Source organism: Felis catus, chromosome C1 (genome assembly GCF_018350175.1).
Source record: "Felis catus isolate Fca126 chromosome C1, F.catus_Fca126_mat1.0, whole genome shotgun sequence".
Classification (NCBI taxonomy): Eukaryota; Metazoa; Chordata; class Mammalia; order Carnivora; family Felidae; genus Felis; species Felis catus.
In genome coordinates, this window is record NC_058375.1 from 141968216 (window position 1) to 141987886 (window position 19671).

At 35.5% G+C, this 19671-nt stretch overlaps 1 protein-coding gene across 5 annotated transcripts in view; it reads left to right on the plus strand.

Annotated features, from left to right (window-relative positions):
* The window catches only part of RIF1 (replication timing regulatory factor 1), a 74154-nt gene that overhangs the window by 42414 nt on the left and 12069 nt on the right, over nucleotides 1-19671 (plus strand). For all 5 annotated transcript variants that reach the window (XM_023259316.2, XM_023259319.2, XM_023259318.2 and 2 more), the window contains exons 21-30: nucleotides 5540-5639; nucleotides 7509-7773; nucleotides 9110-9152; nucleotides 9693-9895; nucleotides 10447-10546; nucleotides 13622-13741; nucleotides 14708-14859; nucleotides 15236-15316; nucleotides 15609-15663; nucleotides 16021-19281. In XM_023259316.2, the coding sequence (XP_023115084.1) occupies nucleotides 5540-5639; nucleotides 7509-7773; nucleotides 9110-9152; nucleotides 9693-9895; nucleotides 10447-10546; nucleotides 13622-13741; nucleotides 14708-14859; nucleotides 15236-15316; nucleotides 15609-15663; nucleotides 16021-19281 (4380 nt within the window). The remainder of the gene's footprint in view (nucleotides 1-5539; nucleotides 5640-7508; nucleotides 7774-9109; nucleotides 9153-9692; nucleotides 9896-10446; nucleotides 10547-13621; nucleotides 13742-14707; nucleotides 14860-15235; nucleotides 15317-15608; nucleotides 15664-16020; nucleotides 19282-19671) is intronic.

Sequence of the window (19671 nt, forward strand, 5' to 3'; positions counted from 1 at the left end):
TTTCAGGTTTTGTTAAAAAACCTAAGTTTTACTTACTATATTATTATACAGGGTACTATAAAACTTGGAAAATAAGTAAGTTTACAAAATTTGAGGATATTTTGTTGCTCAACCTAGTTTCCTATATCCCATTATTTTCCTTGAAGAAAAAAACAGATTTTTATATATATACATATATATATATATATATATATATATACACACACACACACACACACATACACACACACTTTATATATATGTACATATGTACATATGTATATATGTATATATATATAAAAATGATGAGTGATACCTGGTACTAATATATAAGATACACACACACACTCACATATGACTGATAACCTCCTTGTTTGGTACATATAACTAATCAGTATTGATTAGTTATAATTTTTAGGTTCCAGAAAATTTAGATCACAGAATTTTGACTAAAATTATTTATTATAGCTTATATTGTTGCAGATGCATACTTTGATACTTTTTTTTCCTTAATAACTTTGTTCTGTAAAGTTACAGGATTTTTCTCTAGTTTTTGGAATTTAGACATTTCAGCAGGGTGTCTCTTGGGGTGTCTTTATCATTTTTAAATATTTTTGAGAGAGAGGGTGCACATGGGGAGGGGCAGAGGGGGGCAGAGACAGAGGTTTGGAAACAGGCTCTGTGCTGATAGCAGAGAGCCCAGTGTGGGGCTTGAACTCCTAAACTGAGGTCATGACTTGAGCTGAAGTTAGATGCTTAGTAGACCCTTTCTTTCAATCTAAAGAGCTGTGCCTTCATCTCAGAAAAATTGCCTTGCTTTAATGGTGTTCTTTGTCCCTTCTGTTTTTCAGTACTGTTTTAGGTGGTTTTTAGGCCTTTGAATTTATCTTTTGTGTCCCTTCTTTTTCTTTCTCTACACCTGTTTGTGTTTTGTTTGGTACTGCTTTCTAGGAGCTTGGTTACTTTGTGACTTAATTTGTGGTTTAAATGCTGAAGTGTTTGATAATGGTTTTGTTTTTTTAATTAGTGTTTTTTTTTAGTTATTACTTTCTCTATTTTTTTTGAGAGAGAGTGGGGGAGGGGCAGAGAGAGAATCCTCAGCAGCTCTGCACTGTCAGCATGGAGCCTGATATGGGGCCTGATCCCATGACCCTGGGATCGTGACCTGAGCCAAAAGCAAGAGTTGGATGCTCAATCAACTGAGCTACGCAGGCATTCCTGTGATTACTATTTTTAAGTCGATAATATTTCCTCTTCTCTCTGGCATATTAATTTCCTTTTGTTTGTTATTAGATGTTTCCTCATGGGTTAGTACTGTTGATGTTTAGCCCACCTTTCCCATGGGACTGGTTCTCCTTGTGAATGTGCATGTTTATTGATTAAGGCTAATACTGAGCAATACTGGTATCTGGAATGTGTTTCCTAGAGAGAGCCCCTCTTTTTCCAGCCTTGATAGCAAATTGAAGTTAGAGGCATCTTTTACTTGGTCATTGGAGCCTGAAGGAAACACCTGGGGATTTAACATCTTTTGTATATGAAAATATGGATTGTCATCTGGACTTTCTGTGTAATTTTTGTTGGTTCACTGGGGCACTGCTGCTTTCCTCCTCCTGGCTCTTAATACTCATTGGGGGAGATTGTCTTTGGGGCAGACATGTGAATTATCCCAGTGAAGTGGAAAAGTGGATAGTAATGGAGAATAAGGGGAGAAGAAAGTGCATTTGTTTTCTAGATCTTTAATTTCAGTAGTGTTTTAACTTTTTTCTCAGAACTCTCACTGTGTCTTCTGTTACTTAGGTTTGCTAGGAGGGTGCCTGGGAGCTCAGTCAGTTGAGCATCTGACTTTGGCTCGGGTCATGATCACAGTTTGTGAGTTCGATCCCTGCATTGGGTTCTGTGCTGACAGCTCAGAGCCTGGAGCCTGCTTTGGATCCTGTGTCTGCCCCTCCCCTGCTTGTGCACACACTCTCTCTCAAAAATAAATAAACATTAAAAAAAAAAAAAGTTTTGCTAGGAAGGCTATTTTGGAGGTGCTTTTTTTTTTTGGAACTCATGGTGCTGGGATTTTCTTGGTTCTGTGTTTAGTCTCCCTGCCTTTAAAAAAATGTTTCCAGAAAATCTCTGATGCTTCTATGAATTTTATTTTTGTTTTAGTTGGATTACAGGAGGAGGAGGAAAGGGTATGAGGGAGCTTAGCAACTTTTTCATTGTTTTGTTTTGTCACTGGGTTCGGTGAACACTTGTAATTTTCATGAAGAATTTGATAAAGACTCTAATTAAGAACCTTGTTCTTGGGACCCCTGGGTGGCTCAGTCGGTTAAGCATCTGACTTCGGCTCAGGTCATGATCTCACAGTTTGTGAGTTCAAGCCCTGCATCAGGCTCTGTGCTGATAGCTTGGAGACTGGAGCCTGCTTCAGATTCTTTCTCTGCCCCACTGCCACTTGTGCGCGCGCGCGCTCTCTCTCTCTCTCTCTCTCTCTCTCTCTCTCTCTCCCTCTCTCTCTCTCTCTCTCTCTCTCTCTCTCTCTCAAAAATAAACATTAAAAACAAGAAAAAAGAACCTTGTTCTTATGGGGCACCTAGTGGACTTTGTTGGAAGAGTATGTGATATTTATTTATTTATTTATTTTTTATTTTACGTCCAAGTTAGTCAGCATGTAGTGCAACAGTGATTTCAGGAGTAGATCACTTAATGCTCCTTACCCATTTAGCCCATCTCCCCTCTATCAACCCCTCCAGTAACCCTCTGTTTGTTATCCATATTTAAGAGTCTCTTATGTTTTGTCTCCCTGTTTTTATATTATTTTTGCTTCCCATCCCTTGTGTTCATCTGTTTTGTGTCTTAAAGTCCTCATATGAGTGAAGTCATATGATATTTGTCTTTCTCTGACTAATTTCGCTTAACATAATACCCTCTACTTCCATCCATATAGTTGCAAATGGCAAGATTTCATTCTTTTTGATTGTCGAATATACTCCATTGTTTATATATATACCACATCTGTATCCGTTGATCCATTGACAGACATGTGGACTCATACTTTGGGCTCTTGTTGATAGTGCTGCTATAATACATTGGGGTGTACGTGCCCCTTTGAAGCAGCATACTTGTATCCCTTGGATAAATACCTAGTAGTGCAATTGCTGGGTTGTAGAGTAGTTCTATTTTTAATTTTTTGAGGAACCTCCACACTGTTTTCCAGAGTGGCTGCACCAGTTTTCATTCCCACCAGCAGTGCAAAAGAGATCTTCTGTCTCCACATCCTCGCCAACATCTATTGTTGCCTGAGTTGTTAGCCATTCTGACAGGTGTGAGGTGCGGTATCTCACTGTGGTCTTGATTTGTATTTCCCTGATGACGAGTGATGTTGAGCATTTTTTCATGTGTCTGTTGGCCATCTGGACAGATGTCTTCTTTGAAGAAGTGTTTATTCATGTCTTTTGCCCATTTCTTCACTGGATTATTTGTTTCTTGGGTGTTGAGTTTGATAAGTTCTTTATAGATTTTGGATACTAACCCTTTATCTGTCATTTGCAAATATTTTCTCCCATTCTGTCATTGCCTTTTAGATTTGCTGAGTGTTTCCTTCACTGTGCAGAAGCTTTTTATTTTGATAGGTCCCAATAGTTCATTTTTGCTTTTGTTTCCCTTGCCTCTGGAGGCGTGTTGAGTAAAGTTGCTGTGGCCAAGATCAAAGAGGTTTTTGCCTGCTTTCTTCTCCTCGAGGATTTTGATGGCTTCCTGTCTTTCATCTTTAAGTCTTTCATCCATTTTGAGTTTATTTTTGTGTATGGTGTAAGAAAGTGGTCCAAGTTTGGTTTTCTGCACGTCGCTGTCTAGTTTTCCCAGCACCACTTGCTAAAGAGACTGTCTTTATTCCATTGGATATTCTTTCCTGCTTTGTCAAAGATTAGTTGGCCATACATATGTGGGTCCGTTTCTGGGTTCTCTATTCTGTTCCATTGATCTGAGTGTCTGTTTTTGTGCCAGTGCCATACTGTCTTGATGATTACAGCCTTGTAATACATCTTGAAGTCCGAGATTATGATGCCTCTTGCTTTGGTTTTCTTTTTCAAGCTTGCTTTGGCTATTCAGGGTCTTTCTGGTTCCATACAAATTTTAGGATTGTTTGTTCTAGATCTGTGAAGAATGCTGGTGTTATTTTGATAGGGATTGCATTGAATATTTAGATTGCTTTGGGTAGTATTGACATTTTAACCTTATTTGTTCTTCCTATCCAGGAGCATGGTATCTTTTTCTATTTTTTTATGTGTCTTCTTCAATTTCTTTCATAAGCTTTCTACAGTTTTCAGTGTATAGATTTTTCACCTTGTTGGTTAGATTTATCCGTAGGTATTTTATGGTTCTTGGTGCAATTGTAAATGGGATCAATTCCTTGATTTCTCTTTCTTTTGCTTCATTGTTGGTGTATAGGAATGCAACCAATTTCCATGCATTGATTTTATATCCTGCAACTTTACTGAATTCGTGGGTTAGTTCTAGCAGTTTTTTGGTTGAATCTTTTGGGTTTTCCATATAGAGTATCATGTCATCTGCGAAGAGTGAAAGTTTGACCTTCTGGCCGATATGGATGCCTTTTATTTCTTTGTGTTATCTGATTGCTGAGGCTAAGACTTCCAATACTATGTTGAATAATAGTGGCGAGAGTGGACATCTCTGTCTTGTTCCTGACCTTAGTGGGAAAGAAAGCTCTCGGTTTTTTCCCCGTTGAGGATGATATTAACATTGGGTCATTAATATTTGGCTTTTATGATCTTGAGGTATGATCCTTCTATCCCTACTTTCATGAGGGATGAGAGAAAGGATGCTGTATTTTGTGACAGGCTTTTTCTGCATCTGTTGAGAGGATCATGTGGTTCTTGCCCTTTCTTTTATTAATGTGATGAATCACATCGATTGTGGATATTGAACCGGCCCTGCACCCCAGGTATAAATCCCACTTGGTCTTGGTGAATAATTTTTTTTAATGTATTGTTGGATATGGTTGGCTAATGTCTTGTTGAGCATTTTTACATCCATGTTCATCAGGGAATTGATCTGTAGTTCTTTTTAGTGGGGTCTTTGGTTTTGGAATCAAGGCAATGCTGGCTTCATAGAATGCATTGGAAGTTTTCCTTCCTTTTCTATTTTTTGGAACTGCTTCAAGAGAATAGGTGTTAACTCTTCCTGTGACTCTTGATCTTGGGGTCATGAATTTGAGCCTCGTGTTGGGTGTAGAGATTATTAAAAAAAATAAATGAACTTATAAGTTAAAAAAATAAAGGGAACCTTGTTCGTCAGACTCAATTTATTGGTTTATATGCTGAGTCTACTGGGCATCTTAAAAATGATTTATTTTCCCTAAATGTTGAGAAACAAAAATTATGGTACTTGGCACACAGAAGTTAATGAGCAAGTATTCATAACTGTATTTCATGTACCTTATAGGTTATATGTGGGAATGAATGTCTTATATTTTTTGTTGATGCTCGCTATATTTGGAATTTATGCCAGTAGTTGGAAGTTTCTAATAAAATATTTAATTTTTCTTCCCCAGAATTTGTTGCTCTTAGATAGGATCATTCATATTATTACTGTAATGGTTGATTGCATTGACTTCTCACCATATAATATTAAATATCAGCCAAAAGTTAAATGTAAGTACTTTTGTTTTTATTTTGTTCACCCAGTATTTGATAAACACGACTGTCTAAACTGTTGTCAAGGCAAATCCTAATATTTTTTCTGACCTCATTTTGCTGACTTTTGATGTATAACCATGTCCTACAAGTTTGTTATATAACTTTGGTATGCTAGGAGCTTAAATGCTCTTACATGCCCATGCTCACAGTCTCTCTCTCTCTGTCACATACGCACCCACATATCTTTATTCCTTTGTATAACACTAAAAGATCAATATTATCCTATTTAGAGATTGTGTAGTAAGAGTGATTTTACTTGCCATCTTATACAAGGGATTATCTGGGCAGGAAAATTTGATGTTTGTTATTAAAATGTTGTTATTTGTCGCATTACTGGTAATGTTAACATTTGCTTTGGTTAAGACAATATCTGCCAAGTTTTCCACTGTAAATCACTGTAGAGTACCTATGATTAATAAATTAATGTTTTGTGGCAGGTTATTTGAGACTATATACTTTTTTTCTCAGCCAGTTTTCACTCATGATTTTATCATCCACTAATGCTTTTTGCCTGAAACACTAATGTTACCAGAAGAATAGTTCGTTGTTTCATTTGATTATGTTAAATTGTGTCAAGATGCTTAGCTCCTTTGTCTTTAATTAATTCTAAAAGCTGTCCCTATTATTTATCTCTATTCTAATAAATCATTCTGCCGTTACTGAGCACTGTTAGGCACCAGTCACTTCCAGGTGCAAATGACATCCTAATGTAAGATAGAACTTCCTTTGTCCCATTTTATTTTTACCACTGTGAGTTTCTGTTACTCATTGGTTTATAATTCTTTGCTATTAATATTTATGCTCATGTTTGCCTCTTTGACTATTTCATGTGTTTCCATTATTTTTTGAGAACTTTGGCATAAGATAATCAGGCTCATTCTGTACTTCTCCCTCCTTAAGCCTGGAACCAGACATATTTCCAAGAAACATGGTTCCTTTTGCTGAAGATGGCGTTTAGAAACCAAGGTCTAGTCATTGTGACTAAGATGTCACTGCTTTTGGATCCTCTTGAGTAGACGTTTGGGATAGGTATCGCCTGACTCATGGGCTGTCTTGTCAGCCTTAACATCCTGGCCTGGAATTTCAGGGAGACCATTCTAATTTATATTCATCTGGGAAACAGATTCTAGGGAAGAAGGAGAGTTTTCTCTTAAATCTGAGCTATTCTACTTTTAGAGACTGGTTTCTTTGAGGGAAACGGGTAATTTCGGACTATGTTTTTTGTTTTGTTTTTTGACAAAGTGGATTCATCCCTGTAGGTAGGTATCTGAAGAGAGGCAGAATCTAAGAATAGTAAACAGGAGTGTCGGACAGTGCTTTTAAGATACATCTTTTTCTTTAAATTTAAGCTTTTCCTGTATTCTTGCTGAGGATTTGGATCTGTGATTTGATTAATGTTATTTGTAGGGTTCAGTTTATTATACAGGAAGCAATAATTTCTAAGGGAAATTTTGTTTTAAAAATTGAATTTTAAAATTTAGTTTTGGAACTTACATAATTTAGTACTTACGAATTAGTTGAAATTCAGAGAATATAAAAACTTGAAATGCGTTTTATAATTGTTTAGAGAAAAGACACCCACTTTTCTGGAATTCTTCTAGATCTGCGAAATAGTTTTCCTTTGTCTCTGCTTCTGTTTTAAAGATATGGTTGTAATGGTGTATATCCAATAATGGCATATCATTTTAAAATTTTGAGTATCATTCTACAGAAACACGTATATGAGATGTACAGTATCTGTCATTTAAATGAGATAAATTGTAAAGATGTACAATGACACTTTTCAAAGTACTTGACTTTTTAATAAATTCAATTTTATCTTAGCACCACAGAGACCTTCAGATTGGTCCAAAAAGAAGAAAGAACCTTTAGGGAAATTGGCTTCTTTATTTAAACTTATTGTGAAAGTGATCTACTCTTTCCATACTCTGAGCTTCAAGGAAGTACATTCTGATACTCTCCTCACTGTTGGCAACTCAGTCACCAGTATTCTTTCCAAAGTACTTGGACGTATTTCTTTGCCTTCTATGATCCGAAAAATATTTGCAACTTTATCAAGACCTCTGGCATTATTTTATGAAAACTCAAAGTAAGTATTTTTTGACTTAATAGCTTTAAATTAAGCGTCTTGGATATAGGTAGCAAACTTTGGTCATTTTCCTAGCAATGTGTGGTTACAAATGGTAATCTACAATTTAGTGAAGAGGACAATATACTCTGCTTTTGTTAAAAAGATAGTTCAAATCATACATAAAACGAGGTAGAAATTGTGAGTTTTTAATTTTGTATGGTAGTTCAACCCTCCTTTTCAAAAACAAATTTTTTTAATGTTTAGAGAGTGTGTGTGGTGCAGGGACAGAGAGACACAGAATCTGAAGCAGGCTCAGGCTCGGAGCTGATGCTCAGAGCCTGATGTGGGGCTGGAACTCATGAACCACGAGATCATGACGTGCGCCAAAGTCAGAGACTTAACTTAGCCACCTAGGCACCCCTCAACCCCCCTTTTCAATTTAGTACATCTCTTTTTAGATTTCTTAATACAAATAAATACACCTGTTAAGTGTATGACTTACATGTAGCATATTTGCCGTTAAGTATATGGTGTGCACTTAAAATATTGTATGTATCTTGCACCATACATATAAGAATCTCATTGTCTTTAATGTCTCCATAGGGTTCCGTGAAACTTTGTACCCAATTTTTTATTAGTGGACATATGTGTTTTTCCAGCCTGTTCACTCATAACAATATTATAGTTGAACATATTTGTACACACATCAGTGTCCTCATTTTCTACTATGTCTGCAGAACAAGGCCCTAGAAGTTAAATTGTTGGTCCAAATGGTATACACATTTAAATTTCTGAATTATCCTGTAAAAAATTATTTTAATTTACATTATCCTTTACATTTGAATTGAAGCAACCATTGCGTTAAAAAAAAAACATGAAAATATCCAAATAGCATACTTTTTAAAAAGCAGCTTGGAAGGATTCATTGATGTCTTTTCTGTCAAGCTTATGTGGTTCAATCATAATTGTCCCATCTTTTTAAAGTTATATTCATAGAGAAAGTTTCAGGAACAAATTTTACAAAGTATAAAGTAGAACCCTGAATACATCAACTTTTTTGTATGTCTTTCAGTTTTTAAGTTTCATCAAAAATAATTTATGCTTTTTAAAAAAGGTACAGTAACAAGTAAACTAGTATTAGTAGTTTGAGGTCTATTCCAGATGTTTTTCTTGGACTCCTTTTTTAAAGATAGGTTTGTTTCATGCTTAATGTTTGGTAATTTGACATTTTTTAGATGAAGATTTGGGGCACCTTTTAAAATCACTACACATGTCTCATTTTTATGGCTGCATTATGTATTTTTAGGCTTAACTTTCTGAAATATAAGTGGTACTCTTGTGTTTTTCTTCCCAGGCTTGATGAAGTTCCTAAAGTGTATAGTTGTATGAGCAACAAGGTAAAAATAGACAATTGTCTGTAAAACATAGCTTCATGAAGAAAAAATGTTAGTTCAGATAGTTGTCTTTCTTACATATACTTCTGATTTTTAAAAGGTTTATATATTTTCAGTTTTAATAGGCATTTAATAACATGACATGGACACATACACAAGATAGTTTTAAAGAAGAATAACATTGCTTTAAATTCATAGACCTCATTAACTCTTATCCCTTTATATAGGAGAGTATTTATAGGTAAAACTTGTGTAGCCAGCTGTTAATCTCTGTTAATGAGAAAACAATTTTTTCTGTTAATGGAAAATAAGCTTGACATCAAATCTTACATCAATAATTAATTTCACCTGACAGTTTGTCAGTTTATATAATAAACCTGTATTTAAGGAAATAGGTGCTTTAAAAACCATTTGAATTGTAAAAATTGAAGAAGTGGTAGCATGTTGTGAGTTGCTTAATTTATAATTCTTTGTGCTTTTATCTTTACTGTTTTAAAAGCACATTTCCAAATGTTATCCTAACAAAATTTTCCTTTTTCCTAGTTAGAAAAGCTATTAGGAGAGATAATTACTTGTCTGCACTTCAGCTACACTGGAACTTATGACAGCGAACTTCTTGAACACATCTCTCCATTATTATGCATAATATTTTTGCACAAGAATAAACAGATTCGAAAACAGAGCGCTCAGTTCTGGAATGCCACATTTGCTAAAGTGACGATGTTGACTTATCCTGAAGAGTTAAAGTATGCTAATAACCTATTTCATATAGTTACTGTGATATGTAAATTGATATTTTTGTTTTAAAATGAATTTTTCTTAGAGGAATCATTGCAGAGGATTCCTCAATTGAAATGTTATTTTGAGGATGTGGTAATTACTAAACATTATTTGGTTTACTTTGGTCCTTCGAGTAACTTTGTTTTTAGGAACATAAAAAGCAATTTAAAACTTTCCTTGATAAAAGAAATACAAAGGACAAGAAATTGATGGTTATTATATCTGGGTGATGTGTACATGGGAATTTAATGTAAAAGTCTACTCCTGCTTGAAACCTTTGTATGATAAAAATTTGGAAAATTTTTAAATAAGAGAATTTAGGAACTGAAGAATGTAGCAAAGAAACTAAATGTACTGTCTACATTTCTCCTAGTTGTGTGTGTATATAGAGAAAGTCTTTAAACTAGATGTATTTTGTCACTTTAAAATTGTAATTAAAGTGTCCTTATTAACATATCGTTGGTATTCACCAGTATTACTTGACTCAAGGTATATATGTTTATGTACTTTTTTAAAGACCAATATTAAGACAAGCCAAACAGAAATTTCTGCTCCTCTTGCCTGGTTTGGAAAATGTTGAATTTATGGAGGAATCCAGTGGCCCATACTCAGATGGAGTAAGTTGGGATTTTTTTTATTTTTCAGTGTTGTTCATTTATTCCATTTTCGTGTAATTTTTTAAAAGACAAAAACCTAGGGATACCTGGGTGGCTCAGTCAGTTGAGCGTCCAGCTTTGGCTCCCATCATGATCTCGCGGTTTGTGAGTTCAAGCCCCGCGTTGGGCTCTGTGCTGACAGTTCGGAGCCTGGAGCCTGTTTCAGATTCTGTGTCTCCTTCTCTCTCTGCCCCTCCCCCACTCATGCTCGCTCGTGCTCTCTCTCTCTCTCTGCCAAAATTAAACATTAAAAAAAAATTTTTTTGGGGGGGGCACCTGGGTGGCGCAGTCGGTTAAGCGTCCGTCTTCAGCCAGGTCACGATCTCGCGGTCCGGGAGTTCGAGCCCCGCGTCAGGCTCTGGGCTGATGGCTCAGAGCCTGGAGCCTGTTTCCGATTCTGTGTCTCCCTCTCTCTCTGCCCCTCCCCCGTTCATGCTCTGTCTCTCTCTGTCCCAAAAATAAATAAATGTTGAAAAAAAAAATTTTAAAAAAAAATTTTTTTTTTTTTAAAGACAAAAACCTAAAATATGTTACTGACTTAAGTAAAACTTGAACATACAGGATATTTGTATGACCTCAGTTGTCTGGCTTGAATACTTTTTTTTTTTTAATCTGAGTGTAACTGACATACAATATTGTGTTTCAGGTATATGTCTTGGTGATTTGATATTTTTATGCATCATGAAACAATCTTCATGATAAGTCTAGTGATCATCTGTCCTCCAAAGTTATGACAGTATTATTAACTATTCCCTGTGCTGTACATGATTTATTTATTTATTTTTATATGTTTATTTTGAGAAAGAGTGTGGGTGGGGGGGAGTAGAGGGAGAGAGAGAATCCCAAGCAGGCTCCACACTGTCAGTGGAGAGCCTGACATGGGGTTTGATCTCATGAACTTTGAGATTCTGACCTGAGCCTAAATCAAGAGTCAGATGCCTAACCAACTGAGCCACCCGATTGCTCTGATTCGTGTATTTTATAACGGGAAGTTTGTACCTCTTGATCCCCTTTGCCTGTTTCATTTGCTCCCACCTGATCCCTGCTCTGGTGTTCAGCAGTTTGTTTCCTGTCTTTGAGTTTTTCTGTATTGTTTGTTCATGTTATATTTTAGATTGTACCTATTAGTGAAATCATATAGTATTTGTCTGAGATTTTACTTAGCATAATATTTTCTAGGTTAATCCATGTTGTCACAAAGGGCAAGATTTCATTCCTTTTTATGTTTGAGTGATATTTCATCATGTGTATATATCTTTTTTTTTTTTGTATATATCTTCTTTATCCATTTATCCATTTATTTTTCATTGATCACTTAGGTTATTTCCATATCTTGGTTATTGTAAATTATGCTGCAATGAAGTTGAGGGTGTGCATCTCTTTAAATTGGTGTTTTTGTTTTCTTTGGACAAATACCCAGAAGTAAAATTGCTGGATTATATGGTAGTTCTATTTTTAATTTTTTGAGGAACCTCCATACTGTGTTTTATAGTGGCTGTACTAATTTACATTCCACCAAAAGTGCAAGGGTTCCCCTTTGTCCACACTTTTGCTAACACGTGTTATTTTTTGTCTTTTCCATTAATAGTCACTTTTACTGGTGTGAGGTGATATCTCATGTTTTGTTTGCATTTCCTTGATAATTAGTGATGTTGAGCATTTTCTCATGTGCCTGTTGGCTATCTGTATATCTTTGGAAAAATACTTATTCAAGTCCTCTACCCATTTTTTATTTGGGATTTTTAAAAATACTAAGTTGTTTACTAACCCCTTATCAGAAGTATGATTTGCAAATATCTTCTTCCATACAGTAGGTTGCCTTTTCATTTTGCTGATGCTTTCCTTCATTGTGCAAAAGTGTTTCCATTTGATGGAATTTCATTTATTTTAGCTTTTGTTGCCCGTTGACCTGAAATACTTTTATGATTTAAGGGCATTAAATTTCACCATAGATTCTCATGTAAATAGTCTGGTTTTTGTTCATTAATTATCTTTTTTGAACTATGGCATTTCATATATATTCCTTTGCAAATGTTGTAATTATTATAATACATGGTTAAGTGTTACTTCAGATAAACCAAAATAATAATTATTGGTCCATGTCTAAGCAAGAGCTACCCTTCATTTTGCTCTGTTCTTTCCATCAAATCCCTCATTCCTTCTGTCAGAAAAACACATATTTGTTGTCACACACCCACTTGAAACCAGGGTACTTTGGCCAGTAACAATTACTGTCTGAGGATCAAGGAGTAAAGACATGGGTACTGCATGTCCACGAGGTACCACATTCTTAGACAACTTTGTTTCTATTCAGCAACAACAAATGGAGTCTAGCTGTTCTTTGTTTAGAACCTGTAAGAGAAAAGTTAATGGCCAACTGAGTACTCTAGTGTTAGTTCTTGGCCTATCATGTATGCCTTACTGGTTGTATGATGTTTAAAGTTTCATGGCTGTGATTTTTCTTCTTAGAAATATTTTCAGTAATTGGAAGGGTCTTTGAGTCCAGTAATTTGATTCATTTTAAGTATTTATATGATGTATCTTATTCTTAGAATTTGTAAAATTCTCAAAACATTCAGATTTTATAAAATTTCTAAAAATGGTGCACAACAGCTGTGTAGGTTAGAAATGTCAAATCTGTTTGATGTTGAATTATACAATGGCTCTTTTCTTTGACATGACTTTAATAAGTTTGAATAATGAGAAAGAATTTTAATATTTTAAATGAGCATTTCTTACACTGGAATTTTCAAAGCATGAAAAGGATAAGTAGAGCATTTGTACTTTTTAGCAGTTTTAATTTTGGGGCGCTTGGATGGCTCAGTTGAGTGTCTGACTTTGGCTCGAGTCACGATCTCATGGTTTGTGGGTTTGAGTCCCGTGTTGGGCTCTGTGCTGACAGCTCAGAGCCTGAAGCCTGCTTCATATTCTGTGTCTCCCTCCCTCTCTGCCCCTTCCCCACTTGGCATGTGCACACTCACTCTCAAAATAAAAGCGTTAAAAATTTTTTTAATTGTTTTATTTTTAATAAAACAGACAGAGAATTCACAGTTAAATATGAAGATAAGTGGCATGGAAAGAAAATCAAGTGGAAAAAGAGATTCTTTTTTGGCACAAACAAAGGATGCGAAAGAAAATATGAAACCACCAGGCCAAGTATGTTTTTCCAAAATTTATTTAATAGAACTTTTAGAGTATATGGTAGCTTGAGAATGTATAACTTCTAATTGGAAGAAAAAGCTATTAAAGGCTAAATAAAAGGATTAAAGAAGAATTAGAGAGTTTGGTCTAAAAGAACTTAGGATAGCATGGAAATCTAGAAGCTTTGGGAGAGATGATTCATTCTTCCTGAGGTTTAAGTCTGTTTAATATGTAGCATCCATTAAGTATAGTTAATTCAGGCACCTATCCATTAAGTATGGTTAATCCATTAAGTTCCTTGAAATGGAATCACCTATAGGTATGAATAATTATAGAATAGGTAGCATCAGAGACTGTTTTAGAACTTCTGGTAAAAGAGAACACAGAGGTAAGACATCTAAATCTAAAACTCGTAATCTTAACTAGTTGCCAGTCAACTGATCTTCAGACAATAATTGTCTCTTCCGTGACTTCCAATAAGGATATTCTGGAGTCTTGAAACCATGGCCTTTGGCGAAATGAAAGAATGTTATGTTTTAAGGAATGACTCCAATACAGTCAGGTAGCAACTGTGATATAGAATGAAAACAATTGCATTGAAAAATAGTAAAAGTAACAGTAGCAGTGTTCTTGGTCTGTAGTGCATATTTTTTGGGCAACTTTTACTTAACTTGACTAGTTTATGCTTCAGCTTGAGAGCTGGTGATACACTCTCTTGCCAAACCATTTGATTTTCATATGTTGTCCTGAAAACCGTATTTGCCTGTGCTTTGTTGGTAACTTGCCTACTTTTTAAAAAGGTGTAATAATTTTTACTTTCCAAATTTTTTTTAGAGGTAGAATGAAAGCGAGTGACATTGTACTAATTATTAACCAAGGATATCATATAGATTTGAATTTCAAACTTCTTAGTCATTATTGAAGACCTTTTCTAGAGGGCTAGAAGAGAGATTGGTACGTTTGCTTTTTTAAAATTTGCAGTTGAAATTAGAGTCGCCTTCTCCAAAAACAAAGAGTGAAATGCCTTTGGAAGAAGAAAAGTCTGTCGACTTTGTGTTTATACCTTCTGAAGGAAAAGAAGCAAAGGAAAGAATACTAACTGAACATCAGAAAGAAGTACTCAAAACAAAGAGGTTTGTAGTCCTTTTATCTTGAATTAGATATTCTGTATTCACATTTAGATGTGCAGCAATTATAACTTTCTGCTTAGAACTGAGGTACTGTATGTATAATCTGTATTTTAATGCCAGAAAAGATGTGCCATACATGGTTGCATTTCATAATGCATATGGTAACTTAGTTATGTACCAAATATTTCTGAATTCAGAGGTGAATCATTAATGGAGGTAGTGTTGGAGGAGAGGATAGGGAAGATGATTTCATGGAAAATAAGCATCTAAGCCTTGATTTTATATTGTTCTTAAAAGACAATTAGATGTACAGTTTTAAGTTTAATTTCTAATTGTAGAAATGTCGCATTTGAAGTTACTTATGTAAGATCTTTTTTAGGTGCGATATTCCTGCCATGTATAATAACCTGGATGTTTCACAGGATACTTTGTTTTCTCAGTATACTCATGAAGAGTCTTTGTAAGTATGGAAGATGTTGAAGTAACTGGTTTTCTAATTTTTAATTAAAAGTAATTTATGGGCAGCTGGGTGGCTCAGTTAATCGTCTGACTCTGATTTTGGTTCAGGTCATGATCTCACGGCTCGTTGTTTTGAGCCCCACAATGAGCTCTGAGCTGACACCAGGGATCCTGCTTGGGATTCTGTCTCTCCCTGACTCTCTGCCTCTCCCCTACTCTCTTTCTGTCTCTCTCTAAAAAGAATAAATAAAATTTTTAAAAACAGTATTTTAATTTGCACATTTTTATTTCAGGGAAGTTCCTACTTTAACTGAAAAATCAAAGGAAGATTCCAAGGTGATATTTAAGGTATATTTGGTATTTCATATTTTGGGGTTTTTAGAATTACCATTCCATTATGAAGTCTTGTGTATTAATTTTAAGATGTATTGCATAATCTCTTAACTCTTATTGGCAGACTTTGGCAGAATTGTAGTCATTGTATTTGTGGGTATTTATGTGTTTAAAATAAAATATTTGGCTTTATTAAATATTTATAATTAGAAACACAAATTAACGGGTGTCTACCACCACCTTTGGAATATTTGCAAAATATTGAAAGTCAAGTGTTACCTTTTGAGTTACTGAAGTTTTATACTAAGATATCCCCACAAAGTCAGACTTATTTGCAGACTAATCTATATATGTGTGTACTTTTCTGTGCAGGAGGAACAAATGGAGAGTGACATTGCCATTCCTCAAGATGTCACAGAAAACTGTGGTATGGATGAACATCCTGAAAAGGGTTCCCTTTCAAATAATGAGAGTGGTTCTATTGAAGAAACCAGCCCAGACATACTGAGCAGTAATAATGATGCCAGAAAGAAAGCTTTAAATTCATCAACGAAAACACCAACTGAATGTGCATCTAGTGCAGAAAATACTTTTGGTGTCAACAGTAGCTCAGTTTCTAATGTCATCATTTCTGGAACTCCCCCACAGCCTACAAGTCGGAGGCAAACTTTTATTACTTTGGAGAAGTTTGATGGTTCAGAAAATAGACCTTTTAGTCCATCTCCCTTAAATAATATGTCATCAACTGTTACAGTGAAAAATAACCAGGAAAACATGAGTAAAACAGATATTCCATCAAAAACAAAGAAAAGAGAAATAGCTCTTGTAAAATCTGACTCTGAAAAAATAGTGCATGGAATTAAGAGATCAAGCCGAAAGTCGAGTAAAGGTGAACAAACTGGGAATAAAAGGTCTAAGCTCTTAATGAGATCTGAGCAGGAGAAAAATACTCAGGAATCTGTTGATGGAATGGTAGCCTTAGAAAATAACCAACCTGGTTTGCTTAATCAGACAGAATGTATGTTAGATAATAACCATACTCATCTCTCTGAATCTGCAGTGGAGTATGAGGATATGGTGCTTAAACCAACAATAGAAAATGCAGTGTTATTAGAAAACAGTACTGTAGAAGACACAACATTAGGAATTAATTTAGAATCCAAAGAAAATACACCCCCAACTGTAACACCAGCAGATCAAATAGTAGATGAGGATAGTACTATTCAGATAACTCCAAGCCAGAAAACCCTTAGACGATCGTCAAGGCGACGTTCAGAAATAGCAGAGCCCACCACTGACAGCCAAGAGAAAGAAAATAATCAAAAAAAAGAGAGACGTAAAGAAGAAGAAAAACCTCTTCAGAAGAGCCCATTGCATGTAAAAGATGACTTGTTACTTAAGCAAAAACTGATTTCTGAACAAACTGTGCAGGAAAATGTAGAGAAAGGAACTAACTTACATGAGAAGACTTTTGGGGAAACCAGCACTAATGCTGAAATTGATGAAAGTAAAAGAAAGCTAGACCTTGAGAATATTAAATCTGAGGGCGACGGTGCTCAGGACATTGCAGAAAAGTCCTCTGAAAAACCAGTAAGTGGACGAACACGGTATCAAACAAGAAGAGCATCCCAAGGTTTACTATCCAGCATTGAAAACTCAGAATCTGATAGTTCTGAGGCAAAAGAAGAAGGTTCTAAAAAGAAAAGATCTGGAAAATGGAAAAACAAAAGCAGCGATAGTGTTGACATTGAAGATCAAGAAGAGAAAGTGGTAAAACAAGAATGTATAAACATTGAAAACCAGACACTTGATTGTAAAGCAAATTCTGACGTAGACAGAGACATAAAATCTCAGATTTGTGAACAAAAAGATGAGAGTAGTGTAACTCTTGAAGATTCTACAGTATCTTCAGATTTATTGCAGGTTTCTGATGACGTATCAAATACTTATGAGGGAAAAATCAAAACCAACAAGTGTGCAGAATATTCTTTTTCAAACCCATCAGTGCCAGAATCAAATCTCAGGACTAGAAATGCCAGTAAGAGACTACAAAAACGAGATTCTGTAGAAAATAACAGTGTGGGAGAATCTTCAAAAATAGGGACATCAGACATTTCTTTGCTTTCTGAAAAATCTTCTCAAACACTTGAATGCCAACATAAGAGAAGTAGGAGGGTAAGGCGATCTAAAAGTTGTGAGTGCTGTGGAGAAAAATCACAACCTCAGGAAAAGTCACTCATTGGGTTAAAGAATATGGAAAATTACGATGTAAAGGTCACTGAAACAAAAAAGACAGACATGCAAACAGCTGTACCTGTATCGGAAACTTCTAAAGTTAATCTGTACTCGGAGGTAAAACTTGCAGATGAGCATCATGCTGTGAATTTTCATTTGGGTCTCAAGGAGGAGAATGATACTGTTAATGATTCGTTAGTCATATCTGAGACTGAGTTCAAAGAAGATACTGTCCAAAACCCTCTTCCTTCCGAAGTAGTGAATTTTGAACAAGAAACTTGTGATACGAATTCTGCAGAAGCAACATCTCTTGAGAGCCAAGGGCCATCCAATAAAAAATGTAAAACTGTTGGCCCATCTTTAGATGATTCCAGAGATAATTCACTGGAATATTCTACTTTGGAGATTAACAAAGAAAAGCCAGAGGCTGTCCTGGAGAAGGAACTAACAATAGAGAACATTGCCAGTGTTGAGACGAATGCATGTGAAGCTGAAGCAATATTTAATCCAGAAGTAGTAGAAGCTGTTGAATTGGATACAGAAAGTGATCAATCTGAAGCAGGCTTATCTGAACAAAAGGATGCCAAAACTGTTGTTTTTGAAGAGGTAATGGAGATAAACAGTGAAAGATGTGATAACTCTGAAGCAGAGGCAGCTGAAGAACCGAATGCCGAAGAAACAGTAACTAAAGAATTTAATTCTGGTATTGGTTATTCTGATGATACCACATCTGTAAAAGTGAGTGCTCAGGCAGAGATACCTGAACAAACAGCAGTTGGGGAATTAGATGAAGGAAGTGATGAATCTAGTCCAAACTCATCTGAAGAAATGAATGCTAAAATGGAAAATTTTGAAGAGACAGTGATTAGTGAGGTAAATGCTGAAGCTGACCAAGTCAGTGAAACAGAGGATGGGGACTTGACTACTAAAATATCTACTAAGCTTGTACAGGCCAATACGAAGACACTGACTATGGGAATCGACAGCTTTGTTTTCAATACACTTGAGATGAGTATTGAAGAAGGAGAGGTGGACTCTAATAAAACTGAAGCAAATATTGAACTTAGTAAGTCTGAAGAAACAACATTAGATGACAATCAAATGGTAGAAGGGAATGATGAAATTTTACAAGAAGTTCACCCTACTTCAGAGAAAGTGGAGGAAACCTCACAGTCTCTGACATCTGAAACAGCCATCTCCGAACTAATAACAGAAGACAATAATGCATCTCCTCAAAAATTAAGGGAACTTGATCCTTTACTTCTATCAGCAAATGGCAGTCCTAGTGGCATGCAGACACGCTGTGTCTGGTCTCCTTTGGCTTCTCCATCCACCAGCATTTTAAAGAGAGGATTAAAAAGACCACATGAAGATGAGATATCGTCACCTGTTCACAAGGTAGGGGAATTGAAGTTGAATATTAATTAGCCCATATTTACTTTGAGTATTTTGGTCATACAGTGACACCTGTTGAATGACAGAATTATTAGACCACTTATTTTGAATGTTTACCAAGGTGACTAGGGAAAAGGGTAGGCAGAAGGAAAAGTGTTGATAAAAGGGGACTTAGATATGTCTTTACTTGAGGACACTGAAGATTTTCAGCCATGTACATTTTTCACCTTTTGCAGAATTGGTGAGGATTTCTCATGATAGTTTTTTTGTTTTGTTCATAACATGAGGAAGCATTTAGAAATGGTGGTAAAACAGCTTTAGTTAGCATTTACTGTGTGGTAGGACATTGTATGGTCTGTTTCACATTGAAGTGTTTATATAAACTCATTTCCA